The sequence below is a fragment of the Neocloeon triangulifer genome, unplaced genomic scaffold (assembly GCF_031216515.1).
Source record: "Neocloeon triangulifer isolate White Clay Creek 2 clone unplaced genomic scaffold, ASM3121651v1 ptg000014l, whole genome shotgun sequence".
Taxonomy (NCBI): domain Eukaryota; kingdom Metazoa; phylum Arthropoda; class Insecta; order Ephemeroptera; family Baetidae; genus Neocloeon; species Neocloeon triangulifer.
Window position 1 is genome coordinate 521,431 of NW_026775556.1, and position 15,704 is coordinate 537,134.

A 15,704-nucleotide genomic window follows, 5' to 3' on the forward strand; every position below is an offset into this window, starting at 1 on the left:
CGGCCCCGTTCCTCCTATTCGCACCCAAGCTCCGTGCACGCCTTCCTCGTTCCTGCCAAAAGCACTTTCATTACTTTTTTTTTTTTTCAAATAAAATCAATCCTGCAAAATTGGAAATCAATTATAAGATTTTTAATTATAATTACTAAAATGGGTTGAAAAAGTCATCTTTCACCTTCTTGATCTGCCTTTTATGCTGCTACATATCCCTCAAGAAATAAAATTTATCACCCGATTTTTTTTCTTTTTGTGAGATTAAATCATCCTCTCAATCCTCTTGACCTAGCTTAGAGTCCTTTTTGGCCCTTCTCGTCTGATACTTGTTCCATCACACTAAATTATTCGAGTTATTGCAAAAATAAGAGTTGTGCTTTGTGTGATTAATAATTTATCTTGTGCCTGCGAACGGCGAACATCATTTTCCAGGACCAAAGACCACTTTAAAAATTACGAAAATTACCTTATCCATGAGATGAATATTACAAGGTCGCCTGAACGAACAGATGAGCACTATTGAGGATTATATATGTAATGTTTGCATAATAATTTTTTATTTGATAATTTTTCTAATGCATTATTATACATAATTCTATATTTTTATTGCCTTTTTGTAATTAGCGGTAATAATTAATAAGTTTTCAAATATTTGTTTGTTGCGAATATTTCAAAGATTGTTTCAAAACTCCTGCTCAGAAGAGTGTGATTTTAAAATCCTTTGTGAAATTTGAAATTTAAATTTCTGCGATTACTACAAGGCACTACAAGGGTACGATCCTTGGATTACGATGTATAATATATTATATTTAACATTATATTCTTGCCTCTCTTTTCTTCTAAGCTGTAAATGTAAAACGCAAAACGCACGGACTGTTAGTGCAAATAAGCGCTTGCGGCGACGTCACACGCCCGATCCCCCGACCCTCTCCTCCGCTCCTCCACTTCTCCCGAACTTCTCCTTTGGCATTCTGAAAAGAAAATATCAACCAGTCACGTCCCGGCGGTGCCGCCTCCGCAACATGGCCTCTAACACAGAATCCATGTCGCGGCTCCTCAAACTCGCCCACAAATTCAACTGCTTTTACCTGACAGGTGAGGCCAGGTCGCGTTTTTCGTGCGCGTTCACCCCTCGGGCGAACGGGCCGCGAATTCGGCGCCAGTCTGCCGGTGCGGCGCCGAGCGGCGCCGCGCACGGCCCATCGATTTGCGTTCGACGCAGTTTCGCGCTGTCAATTCCGATGGTAAACATTGCGGACAATCGTCGCCAAGCATCGACCGCAATCGCGAATTAGAAACAAATTTCGCTCGGCGATATTCTTGCTGAATTTCCGCACCCACAGAATCGTTTTAATTTAATCAAAAGTATTTATTTTCATCAGCGTTTGTGTTTTCGTTTTGCAGGATTGCAAAAGGGCGACTGTCGGCCGTTCGTTGTTGAAGGGCAGCAAGTCGGTCTGGTGCGGCCTGACGTGGCGGCCCAGTTGGCGCGCTTCCCAGAGGTCTTCCTTGTGCACTCGGACGTCGTCGAACTCAATCCGGCGTTTCGAGACTACCAGGAGCGCAGCGCCAGGGTCGACGCCGTCCTGCGCAGGTTCAGGAAGGACGGCGCCTTCGTCGCCCTAAAAGGCTGGCGAGAGGAGGTTTGCCCTCTCAATTCATCAATAATTTCAAATCCCAGACTAAAATTAAATTTATTCTTTCAGTGTTACGAAGTTCGAGCTGCGTTTTCCAAGAGCCCCCTTCTCAAGATGGACAGATCGGCCACATGTGAGTCCTTAAATTGCTTTTCGAAATGACAATTTATTTCAAATCTCGCCGCAGGTTTATTTGGCATCCGGCAGTACGGGGTGGACATCAACGGCTACATCCGGTGTCCGGAGAGGGGCGTGTGCGTGTGGCTGCAGAAGCGGGCGGCCTCGAAGCAAACGTGGCCCGGCAAGTTGGACAACATGGTCGGCGGTGGTCTCTCTGTAGGTTTTGGAATTCTGGAAACGGCCCTGAAGGAGGCGGCGGAAGAAGCGTCCATCCCGAGGAGCATCCTGGACCAACGACTCACTCCGGCCGGTTCTGTTTCGTCAGTTTCCAAAAAAAGTAGAAAGTTCACATTTTAAGGAAGATTTTTTTTCTCAGGTTCTTCTTCGAAAGTGAGAGGGGACTTTTCCCGAACACCGAATTTGTCTACGACCTGGAACTGCCCCTTGACTTTGTGCCCATCAACAGTGATGGCGAGGTGGAGAGCTTTGAACTTCTGCCTGCTTCGGTGGGAAATGTCAAATTAATTATTTGGAAATTCTGACCGAAAAAAAAATTGCAGGACGCGCTAGACAAAATCTTCTCACCAGACTTCAAAACGACAAGCTGCCCGGTGGTGCTCGACTTCCTCATCAGGCACGGCTTTGTCTCTCCAGACTCTGGTAATTTTTATATTTAGTGTTAAATTTTTTAACGAGAAAGACTGAATTTGCAGAGCCCGAGTTTCCAAAGCTGATGGAACTGCTGCACGTGCCCCTTCAAAGTCTCTACAACCGGACGCAGACGAAACGTCTAGAAAATGGTGATATGCAGTAGAATTAATTGTTAAGGAAAGTAACTTAGTCTCAGCTCAGCCAAATCGGACCTGATTTGTGATATTATTCTGCGTAATGGGTTAATTATTGACAGGTCGGTCGCCTCTCTATTAACGAAAGAAGCAAAGAAAGCGGTGGACCCGACCAAATATTCTAGTACAAACCTCCTTTTGCTAACTTTCCCTGCGTTGAGAAATCATTCTTCCTTCCCCCCTTGGTGCATTTTTAGTCATACTTGGAAGCGTTTTTCATTGCAGTCCCCGGCGAAAAATCCCAAAAGCTTCAAGCTTTTGCTCATACTTATATAAATATATATTATCTCGGTTTGGAAACAGTGCGAGTTGCAGTTGGACATATATTCCGAACGCAATACACTGCCTAGCAATACTAAAACCTGCAGCTTGGGCATGCAAGGTTCCCCTGAGGTGGCTGGCAATTTTCAGCCGGGCTTCCAAATTAGCCTCGAAAAGTTTTTGCTTCTGACTCAAGGTTGGTCTCTCTGTCTCTCTTTGTCTCTCCAACCTGCATTTATAATATAAATATGTACTCTCTCTTGGAACTTTTCAAAACCTTTTCCTTCTCAGGCAATTTTAATCACAAGAAGCTTCTAGCCAGTCACCAGCAGCCGCTAACAATTTTGATGCTTTGCCATGCCTAACTATAAAAATGCAGATGGATATATTATTTGTCGTGCATACACATCTCATTAAGTGTAATTTTTAAGGAAGGTGTTTTCGTCAAGAGAATTAACTGATTTCTCCCCCAATTGGTAGAGATTCGACCGAAGTGCCCAAGTCAAGTTTAATTGATTTCCTTCGTAACCAATATTGTATATTCCTGGGACTGTCGTTTGTAAATTAACATTTAATTTCCCGTAGATGATTGAATTTCAATTTTAAGCTGCTTAAACGCATTTTCACAACAGTGTGATTGTTGACCAGTTTCCATGAAAAGTCTTCTTTTTTTCGGAGACGAACGTTTTTCCATGAAATATCAGGTCGACCTCGATCAACATCTCTCAAACAGCTGGGTGCAAATACTGATTTAACGTATCTAGGAGTATAATTAGTTTTAATTTCTCGATGAGCACAACTAACTTACTTAAATTAACTTTTAATTTTAAAAATATATCCGAGTGAAATCGTCTGCGAAAATGTTTGTGATTTCCAATTGGTCAGAAATCGAATGCCCCCGATCAGGTGTGCACAAAAAGAAAATAAGGATGCTGTGATATCAAGTGCGAGTCTGCCCTGTCATAATTAGTGTCGTAACTTAACAAACATTATTTATCTGCCCATCAGTATAGCGATTAGTGGATTATCAGAAATAAAAACATTTCAGAATGGATTTGATCGAAATTTTGTATGAATCGGAAGCGATTCGCTGACCCCGTTTCAGCCCAATTTTAAGTACTTAACACAACTTGTTTGTTATTTGCGGGTCAAAGTAGCAGCAAATTTACTACTTAAAAGCTCTAGTTTAGAATCACATTTATGTTTCTAGTCAATTTTGAAAGATGAAAATCGAGGTCAATCAAATCAAGGGCTCGATTTTCATTTTTCTTCTGATGGATGGAATTTTAAAACGTGGTCAGCCAATTACTTCGATTTGTTGCTTCTGTTGAATAAAATCAAATGGATCTGATTCAGATTGGCCGCCTTACAAAAGTTCGATTGAATCCACGACGCCCCGCCACACTACTCACACGTACCATTGAGAAGCAGCCCAAGTACTTGATAAAAACCGTAAGAATGTGCGAAAATGTCTGCGAAAAAATTTTCAACTTAAGCGATAATATAACTTATACACTGTAACATCTTTGTCTGTAACCAGATGTGTTAAATTAAACGGAGATGTTATATTATTTTCAATTTTCGTTTGTTGCCTAGCAAAGTTTGTATTTTAGTATATTATTATTATTATTATTACGATGTTCTTTTAAGAGTAAAAAAATTATATATATACGAGAAATAAAAATTCGTTTTGACGCATATACGACTCGCAACTGCGTTTAATTCAAATCGACTTGGCGCGGTGACAGCAGCAGCACTCCTGCAATTCGTGCACCAAGTCCGCCACCCCTTCGTCCTCCTCGGGACAGTGCTGCGGGTACGGCCGTCCGAAATACTCCTCGTAAAGGCAACAAACGCTGCACTTGCAATCTGCGCCATGAAATTTTTGAAATATCATATTTAAAAAATCAAAGAAATACCTGCATGCGAATCTGAATGGGAAAAGTCTTCGTCCTGATTGCTAGATCTCATCATGTCCTGATAGTGGACATTTTTTTTAATCCTTCTCGATCTACATGGGCTAGATTTTTATATTAATTTTTCCATTGAATTTCCTTGATCAAACCTCGGTGTTTTGGAAAGGTGGAAAATCTCGGGGTCTACATGTCTGACAACGAAGGGTGGTTTTTTCTCGTTTTCACGCAGACAGCCACACGTCAGTTTAGAATACCGATTTGCCAACTTCACCTGTTGACAGGGACTCATTTCCTATTAAATAATTTATCATTTTTTTTTTAATTTTAATTAAATAAGTCGCTCGTACAACTGAGGAGAGTCTCTTTTGCGGCGAAAAGTAATTGTGGGTCGCTGGCTGCGTGACCTGCTGGATGCTCACCCTGGTGCTGACCTCAAGCTCAGGACCCAGGAGCCCCTAAATTTATGTTTTTTAAGTCAAACGATTTTGATTAAATTGTGCTCTAACTGAAAAATGGCACAGTGGTTGCATCTGAAGGGTGGTCGTGGGCGTGCAGCTGAGGCTGCCGCTCTCTGGGAAAAGCAAAGTTAGGAGGGAGCTCTTGAAAATTGCCACGGAGCGCAGGCCAGGCGCCGACTCCTGCAACTCGACGCGAGCAAACTCGGACGCCAGGCAGCCGTGCAGGCTGAACAAGTCGGACGCGTCGTAAATCTGCAAGCCTTGATAAAAATAAAATGTTTAAAAAATCAATTCTGATAACCTTTGATATGTGAAAGGTCTGGTTGAAGTGGAGAGGGTAGGTCGCGGGCACACTCGACGTCCGCAGCGTTTGGTCCATCAGCCACAGATGCAGCAGCAGGTCCCCCTTGCTCCCCGATTTACACATTCCAGGACTTTTCACCTTGGGTTTTTATGGCTCTACATTCATTTTTCTGAATAAAAATAGATCTCAACTTGCCCTCATTACTTGCAGACGCACGCAGACCTTCAGATTTTGGCGCAGAGACATTTTCTTTTAATAGAAGTATGCTAAATATCTCAAATTTCACAGAGAAAAACTGCAATAAATAAAAAGACTAGGTGTAAACAAAAGAGAGCTCGACTTGATATGCCTGACGAACAGGATATTATTGTAGAGTAACAAAGTACTGTTAGGTGTTCGTATCCATGGCAACCACGTGGTAAAAAAAGCACCGATGCTGGCCTAAAAAAAAAATGAAAAAAACAAAAACTTATCTAGTTTTCATCTATTTTTTTTTTTTTAATTTCAGCTCTTTATTAAGTAAAGTAGAATTTATATTCTTGAACTTTTTTCCATGTAACAATAATTCGACCATGGATGAGTCATCACTAATCAATATGCATCACATGCCCTCTGAGAAGACGAGAGGTGCCACGGCGACTGTTTGCGTCATTGAATAGAATTTCTTTAAGGGTGTTGAAATCAAAAGCTGCAGTTAATAACAGGGCACACAATAAATTATATTGTGTTATTTTCTCTCTTTAATAGAAAACACGCTTGAGAGGGCCTACATTTTGTAAATTAAATAATTAGGCCCATTCATTCACTCTGCACCAGCAACAACACAAAGAGTCGATGTCATTTCACAAAATCAACCAAAAGGGACAGAATTTCTTTCTTTTTTGCAAAAATTCTCTCTTGATTTAAAGAGGCATTTTAACGTAACTTGCACATCTTTCTTACTTCCTTGCTTTTCTGGGCCTGATTTGCTCCTCCACTGTCTTTTATGCGCATGAATTGAGTTAAATTAAGAAAACAAGCAGAGAAATTAAAGGAGAAGGATGAATTTGGCCGCCCCGCAAAGTGGACAGGAGCAAAGTGGTCCCCAAAATAATGCGCGCTCTCATTCTCAACAACAGAAACATGAATAGAGGAGAAAATGTGTGTTTAAAAGAGCAAAGTGCTCATGCCGCCCATTTCGCTCTGCTCCTTGACGAAGATCTCAAAGTACTGGTAGATGATGGTGACGGCGAGCAGGATACCAGTGCCGGAGCCGATGGCCCCCATGAAGTCGGCCAGCACGGACAGCGCGCCAATGCAGAGGCCTCCGAAGGCGGCCGCCGTCGGAATGTACCTGTTCAGTTCGTGGATCATCGACTTCTCGCGGTGACCACGCATCACCATCTGCTGCTCCTTCAGCTGCTTTGCAACCTGGTACAACAAACAAATCCAAATTTTGAGCATTTAATAAAATTAGAAGATTAAAATTTTAGTCATTTCTATAATGTCATGGCAAAAGTTGGTTTTCAAGATAAAATAATTGGAATATTTCAAAAATTGCATGTTGTAACAATGAGATTTAAAGTTGCGGAAATTGCCTAAAATAAAAAATTCAAGAATGAAATTTGACTTACGTCCTTGGCGGACGATCCGGACACTTCGATCCACGTCTTTGAGAAGAAGGCGCAGGAGCCAAGCATGAAGATGATGTAGAGGAAAGCGTGGATGGGGTCCTCGAGGATGTGGCCCACGTTCTCAGGTGGACTCAGGTAGTAACACAGGCCGCCCACCGGATAGGCTCGGGCCGGCCCCCCACCACTCACGTCCGCCCACGTGCCCAGCAGGTTGACAAAGAAATTGCCTTGGAATTTCACTGCCAACATCTGAGTTGAAATTTGCATTAATTTCCGCTCAAGAGAAGCTAAGTTGAGAACCAACCTGAGATATGACGTAAAGGTTGGAGACCAGAGCCGACTGCAGAATGATGGGGATGTTGGAGGTGTAGAAAAGTTTGATCGGGTAGCTGCTGTACTGCCCTCTATACCTGGCAGACTTGATGGGCAGGTCCACTCTGAAGCCCTGAGGTGAAAGAGAGTCAATGAATGAATAATTCATTCATTCTGAGATCCGTGACCTTTGACTTACCTGGAAATATATGACGACGGCAAAGACGAGGATGGTGGCCAGGAGGTTCATCAGATTGGGCAGGTTCTGTCTGTAGAAGGCCTCCCTGAGGGCGCGCACTTTGTCCTGTCTGGTGGCCAGCAGGTGGAACAGGGCAATGACCGCGCCTTCGAATTCCGTTCCACGACCTGAATTTTAATAGAAAATTAATTTACTTTCCGAAACTTTGATAAAAAGAAGGTTACCAGTGTTGACGGTGGCAGGGCTGAAGGCTTTCCAGACGATGGTTTCGCAAATGTTGGTGGCGATGAAGAGAGATATGCCCGAGCCAAGACCATAGCCCTTCTGCAGAAGTTCGTCGAGCAGCAGGACGATGAGGCCGGCGACGAAGAGCTGGATGATGATGAGCAGGCAGACGCCGGCGCCGATTTCGCTGGGGTCACCGTACATGCCCGTCATGACATAGACGATGGCCTGGCCGACGGTGATGACCATGCCGAACAGCTTCTGCGCGCCGTTGAAGAGAGCTCGGTCCTTCGGGGTGTCGCCCACCTCGATGATCTTGGCGCCGGCCAGCAACTGCATGATCAGCCCTGAGGTCACGATGGGCGATATGCCCAACTCCATCAGGGTGCCTCTGTTACTCGCCAATATGACACGTATCCAGTAGAAGGGGTCCGCAGAGTCGCTGCTCATGATGCCGAACAACGGGATCTACCATTTAAACAATGCTTATTTTACTGCGACCCCGACCATTTGGGAAATGTGATTTTTTTACTCAGGTAAGGTTTTTGAAGATATTAAATTAAAAAGAAAGGAGAACAAACCTGACAGCACACGAGGAAAATGAACAAGGTGATGGCCGTCCATAGTACTTTTTCTCTGAATTGGATCTGCGAACATAGTAACAAGAAATTAACCCCCGATGAATTAAAAGTAAATTTAGTTAATTAATAGAAACAGGAACTTCAGCCGGAATTTCAATTTAAAAATTAAAAGCCAGGTCTCACCTTTCTCTCCGGCTTGGCGATCTCCGGTAAAATTGAGCAGAAGGGTTTGATCACTTCCAAGAATTTAACTGCAAGAAGGTTGAAAGGTGGTTAGTTTTCGTGTGGCTCAGGGTGGGTGCGCCCTGGCCGCCCCCAGCGGTCGCACAAGAGGCCATATGCGCCGTGTCAAGTCCCGTTCGTTCGAAAGCAACTCGGTTCGGTCGGCCTTCGGGGCGCGGGGGTGGCTCGGGGGTGGCGGATACTTACGGCCCATGGCTGAGTGAGGGTGGTCGGAGGTTTAGCAGGTGCCTGCGGAAAACTTTTATTCACCACGGAGGCCAAATCTCGGTAATTTCGTCAACAGCTCGACACGACCGACAGCCTTTCTGGCTGCAAGCGGACAAACGACAAGACACGTATAACAAGCAGTGACGCAAACTGAACTTCGACCATCGCCAAAATTCCAAAATTGTTTTAAGAATTCATCAATATTTTGATTAATTAAGATTTGATTTAATACTTCATTACATACTTAGGTAGCTTTTTATAGTAAAAATAATGAGTTAAGGTATAAATTTCGATTTAATTTGTGCTATTTATTTTTGCAATGTTGGCATCTTTACATTGCACCGGGTTCGCCGGGTCACGTGACTGATGATGCTGGCATTGTTGGCAGCGGTTGGCGAGAGGAGAACGGTCCCTCTGGATCACTTGTCCAGAGTCGTTCAAAGTACGACCGCTAGGGGCGCTGATGGGCTAGTGCCGAATCGACCCCGGGGGAAACGGCGGGAGGAGAATCACGCTCGCTCCATTAAAATTCACAATTTTCACAGATTTTATGCAATAACTAAATCTACGTTTGATTTATTTACAAATAATTCATGTAAAAATATGCTCGGTTAAATTTATCAATAATCAGGTCACTTTTTTTCCGCACTTCGAGTAAAAAAATTATGCAAAAAATCACCGAGACAAAATGTAACACTGAATGTTGCCTGGCTGGGAATAAGTGTAGAGCAGCAGGCGAGAGCCCTGGAAGCCCAACTCCATCATGTTGATGTGTTCGGGGACGTTGAAAGTCAAAAGGGGCGTCTGGAGGGCTCTGGTCAGCGCTTCTCTGTCGTTCGGAAGTTGATTCGGCATCAGATACAAAACGATTTGATCTGAAAATAAAATAAATTACTAAAACATTCACCATTTAAAAAAAAAATTACAAGGGCTTCTCTTGGCGCAGGCGAGGAATCTGCGTTTCAGACAAACAGACGTGACGTCACTGGGCATGATTCCGCGGTACTTTTCCGGCTCGGGTTCGTGTTTGCCGTCGAGTCTGCCGAAGAGCCAATAGGCCGGGCCGCACGAGATGTGCCAGTAGGCTGCAGGACAGGTAGGCATGATATACCTGGCTGCAACAGATTGGTCACCACCATACCAATTCGTCCCTTAATTTTTTGCATGCCAATATATATTTATGATGCGAGTGTTAAAAATGCAAGAATAATGTGTTAAATTAAAATGATACGATTTTTTTATTGTGAAAAATTTTGATGCTGGAGATAATTTTGAAAAAATAAATTCGCACTGGTACAGTTCCAAAGACGACGATGATGGTGGTGACGAGGGGCACATTGCACACTTACACAGAAGGTTTCTGGAAAGTTCAGACGAGCTCAGCACGTAACGCTGGTAGAGCCAGCAGGGGTTCTGGTACCGCAGTTCCGAGTAAGGCTCTGAGTTGTGAGTGAACCCGGCCTGCTCCAGATCCCATACGCAAACACTTCCCGTTTTCAGAACACACAAAACCTTAAAATTAAAAATTAAATTTAAGAAAAATAATATTTTTATTTTGCAAACCTGGTTATTCCAAATTTTCCATCTGAAGATGCCAAAGGGGGTGGCGAAATCTGCGATTTGGTTCATAATGACCACATTTTCCTCGACGCCCTCCACTCGGAAGATTTTTATTTGTGAACTACCCTCTGCCACGCCGAGCAGATCTTGGTGCACCCTGAATGAATTTTTATTAAAAGCTATAATTATATTAATATTATAAGTATAAAAACCTGAGGGTGAGTTCTTTGTGCTCGCACGGGGTCGATGGCTCCAAAGGGTCAAGGCAGACCATGCCGGTTTTGGTGCATTTGGTGCTCATCACGTGCATTTGGCTTGGGGAGCACACAAACAAGAGGTCGTGGGCCTTCATCAAGCTCATCTTTTCTCAATGATTATTTATCCAATATTTTGGAGTATTTAATTTGCTCACATTCGAAACAGGCCCGCTTGGAATGACAACGGAAACAACAGGTTCAGGGCTGAGAAAACTCTGCTCGCTTTCCAACAGCTCGTAAACCATCACGTTTCCAACACCGTCTCCAGCGTACAGTCGAGGGCCTATTTCCGGTAAAATTGATTTTCTTTCATTTCTAATTATTTTTCCTATTTTACCATCGGCTTGAAGGACCGCTGCAAAATGGTGCATCTGGACCAGAGGCGTTTCTTGCAGCAAAACCAAATTCGGGTGCGTTTCTCTGTAGAGGTCAAGGAGGAGGTCGCCTTTGAGGTCCTCGATGTCCAGTCGGAGGTCCTCGAGCAGTTCGTCCGAAAAAGAGTCTCGGTTTGAAGTTTGCATGATTCTGTCAATCATCAAGTCACAAATTATTCGTTTTTTTATGTAAAAAATTAACCTGTGGGCGACGCAGCTCCACAACCAGCAGACCTGGGAGGCGGCGATGAGGGCCTCGCCCTGCAGGTTGGAGAGGATTTTCTCCACCACCTCCAGTGGGAAGTTTGAGATGTCAATGTCCATTGTCATGTTGGCGACTGAGTAAAGCGAGTAGATGAAGGCGAACGGACGGCACTGCTGCGTCGCTGCTTCGCCGTTGGAACGCGGCCAACAACAAGTTCGCTTGTGCGCCATTGTCAGCGGGACATTTTCAAGCGTCATTCTCATGCTCTTTCACCACTATTTGCTCTGACACATTGCCCCGAGTTGGTTTTTAATTTATCACCGCATTTAGTACACGGAAAACTCAAAGGAATCATGTAAGAGTAATCAAATTGTCGGAAAATTCAATTTTGGCATTTATTGAACAGCAATTTGTTAATCGATCTTGAAAATAAATTGACTCGAAAAAGATTCAGATGACTAGTTGTTTTACGGCAGTCGAGTTTGACTAAATTAGAGATTGACACTCAACACTCATGAAGTTTTTACTGAGATCAAGAAAATTAAATTAGAAGCGGATAATGAGTTGTGATGAGAATATGGCCTGGTTCTCTTGAAACTAAAATAAATTCGGATAAAAGCCATCCTTTGGATTGTGTATTGTTAATGGATGCAAGGGGCTGCAGCCAGGTGCACTCTTCTAAGTGGGGTTGGGTTTGGCCCTTTGGCGTGGATGACCCTGCGAGGCGGGTCTCGGGGGTGCAAAAGGTCCTCCCTTGTGCGCCATTCCCAGCGAGCGGCGTCCTCAGAGCGCCAACGACGATCAACGTAACTGATCTAGAAGCAAAATTTTAGTTTTAATCCAAAATTTAAATTTTGATTTCAAAAGTTCCTACAGTTTCAATCACTTTAAAATTGAAATTCAAGACTGGAAGATAATTTTGATTGATTTAGAGAAGTCTCACATTAATAAAATCAAGTTAAAAATTATGCAAGATTTTATGAAATGATCTTTTCATCAACAATATAAAAAAAGTTTAAATTTAAATAAATGCATTAGTCCCCAAATAATAGATGATTGGCAGTGAGAAAACTACTTTAAGTGCTTTCTTTACTAGCCAATGTAGTTTGTTTCCTTTGAGTTTGGCAATTTAGAAAATGTTGTACGTTTTATGGGGCCAAATTTCTGTTTCTTGAAAGAGTTGGAATTACAATATTACTTACAAGGCAGCTGGCAGGCAGCCATAGAAGTGCAGTGACAACAAGCACAGTGCCAACAAGGTTGTCCCGCAAAAACAACAACACTTTATTAATGTTAATATCCTCGATGATGTCCCAAAAGCGCTCCACCACGTCTTGGATTGTTTTCTCACACAAGCCCTGAAATTTTAAAAATTCGCCCCAGTTAAGCAAGGCAAAAGTCGACAACCTTCACCAATCTCACCTTATTGCAAAAGCCCTGAATGCAAGGAGTGCCGTCTGGAAGAATGTCCTGCGGGTCCACAGGAAAGCAGGTGTCATTCAAGTTCATGCGGCAGCACCTTTTGCAAGCATCACCAACTAAAATCATAAATTTTCAATAAAAAAAAAAAATTTTTGTGTTTAATTACTTGTGTCACACATGCAGCTCTGAAGGCCCTGGGTTTCGCAAAACGGAACACACTTGCCATGTCTGCATTGACCACGCTCAAGACAGGGTGTCCCGTCGGACATGGGTGGAGAACGAGGACACTCAGGTGAAGTGCCAGTGCACCTCGAGTCTTGCTCGCAGGTTGCGTGTTGAGCCTCTCGACAACGAGTTCCTAAAAATGGGTAAAATCAGAACAAATGCTTTATTCATCAAAACAAGAAGTTTTACCTGATGACATGAACTGACAATCCTGACAGCAAGGTGAATTTTTGTCACTGAAAAAAATTTAACATATATTTATAAACATTTTTTATCAAAGGTCAAAAGGTTCACCTGCAAGAAACTCCAGATGCTCTCCTGAGTCTGCAGTTTTTATCGCAGCAGGGGTCATTGTCCTCCGTGCCCAGCAACCCAGCGTCGCACTCCTCATCACCCTCCACCCTGAGGTTGCCGCAGAAACTCTCCTCTGGTTCGGAGAAGCACCGGCCGCTCTTTGCCTGCAACACTTTCCTGATCGAGCGCAGACTGCACGGGCTGAACCTCTGTGGAAAAAACCTTCAATTTAAATTTTGTGTTAAAAAAAATTAGGCTGACCTTGTTGTTGACATCGTAGCCGGATACACTGTAAGTGTACATGAGGTAGGAACCCCCTTGGGAGGCGCCAGGACTGCATTCGGGGATGTCCGGGTCGTGCTCGGAGCCCCAGTTGTGGCCAAACTCATGGGCAGTGACCAGGTCTGCCTCTCGGGTGATCACCCTTTGGCCGTAGTGGTTGCGGCTTGAGCTCAGGCCAGAGTTCAAGTACAGCGTGTAGCCATTCTTGAAGTACTCTGAAAATTATTATTATGTTCCAATCAAAACTGAAAATCTTTGGAATTCAGGGAAAATATGAAATTAGAAGTTCATGCCGAAAAATAAAGCACAAAAGAAGGAAATTGGTTTCGTTGGAAGACCTGGAGTGCAGATTCCTCCGACCGAGTTTCTGCGCGGGCTGCCGACATAGGCCAAGCCGAGGATGCCTCCCTCAAACTTGAGGTCTGTGAAGAGATGCGCCAAGCAAAAGTCTTTGTGGCTGTACTCCCTACTGAAAACCTGCCCAACACCAAAGCCAACGAAGCAGAAAAGAATTAGCCCAGACCATGAATTTTAAAGCTCCACCGGAATAAAATGAAAAACACACACCTCTAGGAGATTTCTCACGTCCCATTTGTCTCTGATCATGTTGTAATGCGCCTCGCCTCCGCGCACTCTCGTCGCCTCCGAATGAACGACGATTTTCTTGATTACGAATCCCATCCCCTGCAAAAGTAAAGTATTGGCTTTTAAAATTGATAAAATCAGTGCTCTCGACTCCTACTTTAAAACCATCCTGCTCCGTTCTGTCCTGCCAAATTGTGTCGTTGTAGATTTTGTGCACCCGATCAATGAGACTGATCTATAATTGAACATTTAAAAAAAAAATATAGGATAATTAGAATTATTTCAAAATTTATACCAAATAATTAATTGTGTTTTTGGTATTTGAGCCGCCCATCTCCTGGAAAAACCTGTAGTCGGCAACCAACAACAAGGGGCACCTAGTCTTGGTTGGAGTGTACTCGTACTGATCAGCTTGTCTTTTACCCTTTTAAAAATGATGAAAAAAAAATCAAATCTGATAAATCTGTATATTTACTAAAGAAAATTTATAAATTTACTCGGTGTTCTTCCTCGTCCTTGGCACCACCCTGAGGACCCTCTTTGATGTACCCACAGGTCTTTGTCTGCAAGTTGTGTGGGTTTCCATCCTCGTCATGTTCCCAGCTAAGCTTCACATCGGAACTTCGATACGCCAACATGCGCCCACTGCCTTCACCATCCTCCTCTTTGAAGTGCCTCCAGGAAGGCTAAACATTTCAATTTTCATAACAAGTTAATATTTAATTATCGAAATTAATTTACCTCAACATGATAAGAATCGTGAGGCAAATGGATTGTGGCCGTCATTTCTCCTGTGTCATTATTGAGATGGACATGCGCCTGGCTTTGCAGCTCACCAAACACTCGTCCATGGTAAAAGGACTCATGGTCTGGGAAAAGAAATAAATTTATTCAAAAATTAAAAAAAAAATTATTTCTTTAAATAATATATGTACCAACTGCAACTGGCTTTTCATTCCCAGTTGCATCCAACTCCACAGCTTTGAACTGCGGGTGCAAAACCTCTTTTTTCGGAGACAAAATCAGTCGGAATTCCCTAAATAGCATCAAAGTTTAATGTAAAATAATACCTGAAATATGATTGGCAAACCTTCCGAATCCGTTGAAGGAGACCTCTCGGACTTTGTTGAACTGGTGAGTGCCATGGTCAGATCCTCTCTTCACGATTCGATGGGCAATTTCGTGAGGGTACAGAGTTTCAAAGTATTTCAGATTTTTATGAATTGAACCTGGATGAAATTGCAGTCAAAAGTCAAAATCAAAATACCCGGACAGGAAAATTGAAAATCTTACCACGGCTGGGGGTGAAATGAAAACAAAAAATCAACACAAAAATAGCAGCCTCCAAATTCATTCCAAGAGAGTTTTTGTGCGAAAATTCGACGACCCAACAAATCGCGATTCAATTTTAATTTGGTTCAAGTTGAAACTTGATCTCTCAAATCTGTGAATTCCATCTCTGCCCAGATGAAAACACAAACATGGCTCCAAAGGGGTGAATGTGAACGTGAACCAGGAGTGGGGTGTCAGGGGTGGTCAGGGGTTCGTATTCGTATCGGTGAGGTTGGCTACTCTGCGATGTGTG

General features: G+C 43.2%; 5 protein-coding genes across 8 annotated transcripts; 1 reads left to right on the top strand and 4 right to left on the bottom strand.

Moving 5' to 3' along the window:
- Positions 1 to 948: 948 nt before the first annotated feature.
- Positions 949 to 4,564, top strand: LOC132201884 (uncharacterized). Its single transcript, XM_059628423.1, has 8 exons — positions 949 to 1,089; positions 1,399 to 1,637; positions 1,701 to 1,764; positions 1,819 to 2,071; positions 2,128 to 2,257; positions 2,312 to 2,411; positions 2,465 to 2,551; positions 4,214 to 4,564. The coding sequence occupies exons 1-8, from the start codon at positions 1,017 to 1,019 to the stop codon at positions 4,279 to 4,281; spliced, it is 1,014 nt and encodes a 337-aa protein (XP_059484406.1). The 5' UTR covers positions 949 to 1,016; the 3' UTR covers positions 4,282 to 4,564.
- On the bottom strand, positions 4,527 to 5,950 carry LOC132201886 (uncharacterized). 2 transcript variants are annotated; one of them, XM_059628427.1, is made up of 7 exons: positions 5,731 to 5,950; positions 5,533 to 5,673; positions 5,280 to 5,483; positions 5,121 to 5,228; positions 4,923 to 5,065; positions 4,777 to 4,868; positions 4,527 to 4,726 (listed from the first exon to the last, which is right to left on the bottom strand). In XM_059628427.1, the coding sequence occupies exons 1-7, from the start codon at positions 5,779 to 5,781 to the stop codon at positions 4,581 to 4,583; spliced, it is 885 nt and encodes a 294-aa protein (XP_059484410.1). In that variant the 5' UTR covers positions 5,782 to 5,950; the 3' UTR covers positions 4,527 to 4,580. The 2 variants fall into 2 exon arrangements, with proteins under 2 accessions (XP_059484410.1, XP_059484408.1); XM_059628425.1 differs by having other exon boundaries at positions 4,528 to 4,726; positions 4,777 to 4,877; positions 5,731 to 5,945.
- Positions 5,951 to 6,229: 279 nt separating this feature from the next.
- LOC132201882 (protein transport protein Sec61 subunit alpha) lies at positions 6,230 to 9,055 on the bottom strand. The gene is made up of 8 exons (XM_059628420.1): positions 8,895 to 9,055; positions 8,649 to 8,716; positions 8,466 to 8,531; positions 7,884 to 8,352; positions 7,660 to 7,826; positions 7,453 to 7,593; positions 7,149 to 7,397; positions 6,230 to 6,945 (listed from the first exon to the last, which is right to left on the bottom strand). The coding sequence occupies exons 1-8, from the start codon at positions 8,899 to 8,901 to the stop codon at positions 6,682 to 6,684; spliced, it is 1,431 nt and encodes a 476-aa protein (XP_059484403.1). The 5' UTR covers positions 8,902 to 9,055; the 3' UTR covers positions 6,230 to 6,681.
- A 135-nt stretch (positions 9,056 to 9,190) lies between these two features.
- LOC132201881 (uncharacterized) lies at positions 9,191 to 11,556 on the bottom strand. Of its 2 annotated transcripts, none has more exons than XM_059628419.1 (8): positions 11,309 to 11,556; positions 11,070 to 11,257; positions 10,888 to 11,015; positions 10,688 to 10,836; positions 10,479 to 10,632; positions 10,265 to 10,427; positions 9,842 to 10,000; positions 9,191 to 9,790 (listed from the first exon to the last, which is right to left on the bottom strand). In XM_059628419.1, exons 1-8 carry the CDS (start codon positions 11,539 to 11,541, stop codon positions 9,591 to 9,593), a joined length of 1,374 nt encoding a protein of 457 aa, XP_059484402.1. In that variant the 5' UTR covers positions 11,542 to 11,556; the 3' UTR covers positions 9,191 to 9,590. The 2 variants fall into 2 exon arrangements, with proteins under 2 accessions (XP_059484402.1, XP_059484400.1); XM_059628417.1 differs by having other exon boundaries at positions 9,842 to 10,030.
- A 136-nt stretch (positions 11,557 to 11,692) lies between these two features.
- On the bottom strand, positions 11,693 to 15,691 carry LOC132201879 (ADAM 17-like protease). Of its 2 annotated transcripts, XM_059628414.1 has the most exons (16): positions 15,413 to 15,691; positions 15,210 to 15,348; positions 15,055 to 15,155; positions 14,861 to 14,988; positions 14,617 to 14,805; positions 14,415 to 14,543; positions 14,277 to 14,354; positions 14,102 to 14,218; positions 13,873 to 14,011; positions 13,514 to 13,749; positions 13,253 to 13,461; positions 13,148 to 13,194; positions 12,900 to 13,091; positions 12,734 to 12,849; positions 12,514 to 12,669; positions 11,693 to 12,126 (listed from the first exon to the last, which is right to left on the bottom strand). In XM_059628414.1, exons 1-16 carry the CDS (start codon positions 15,471 to 15,473, stop codon positions 11,953 to 11,955), a joined length of 2,211 nt encoding a protein of 736 aa, XP_059484397.1. In that variant the 5' UTR covers positions 15,474 to 15,691; the 3' UTR covers positions 11,693 to 11,952. The 2 variants fall into 2 exon arrangements, with proteins under 2 accessions (XP_059484397.1, XP_059484398.1); XM_059628415.1 differs by lacking the exon at positions 15,055 to 15,155 and having other exon boundaries at positions 15,190 to 15,348.
- Between the last annotated feature and the right edge of the window lie 13 nt (positions 15,692 to 15,704).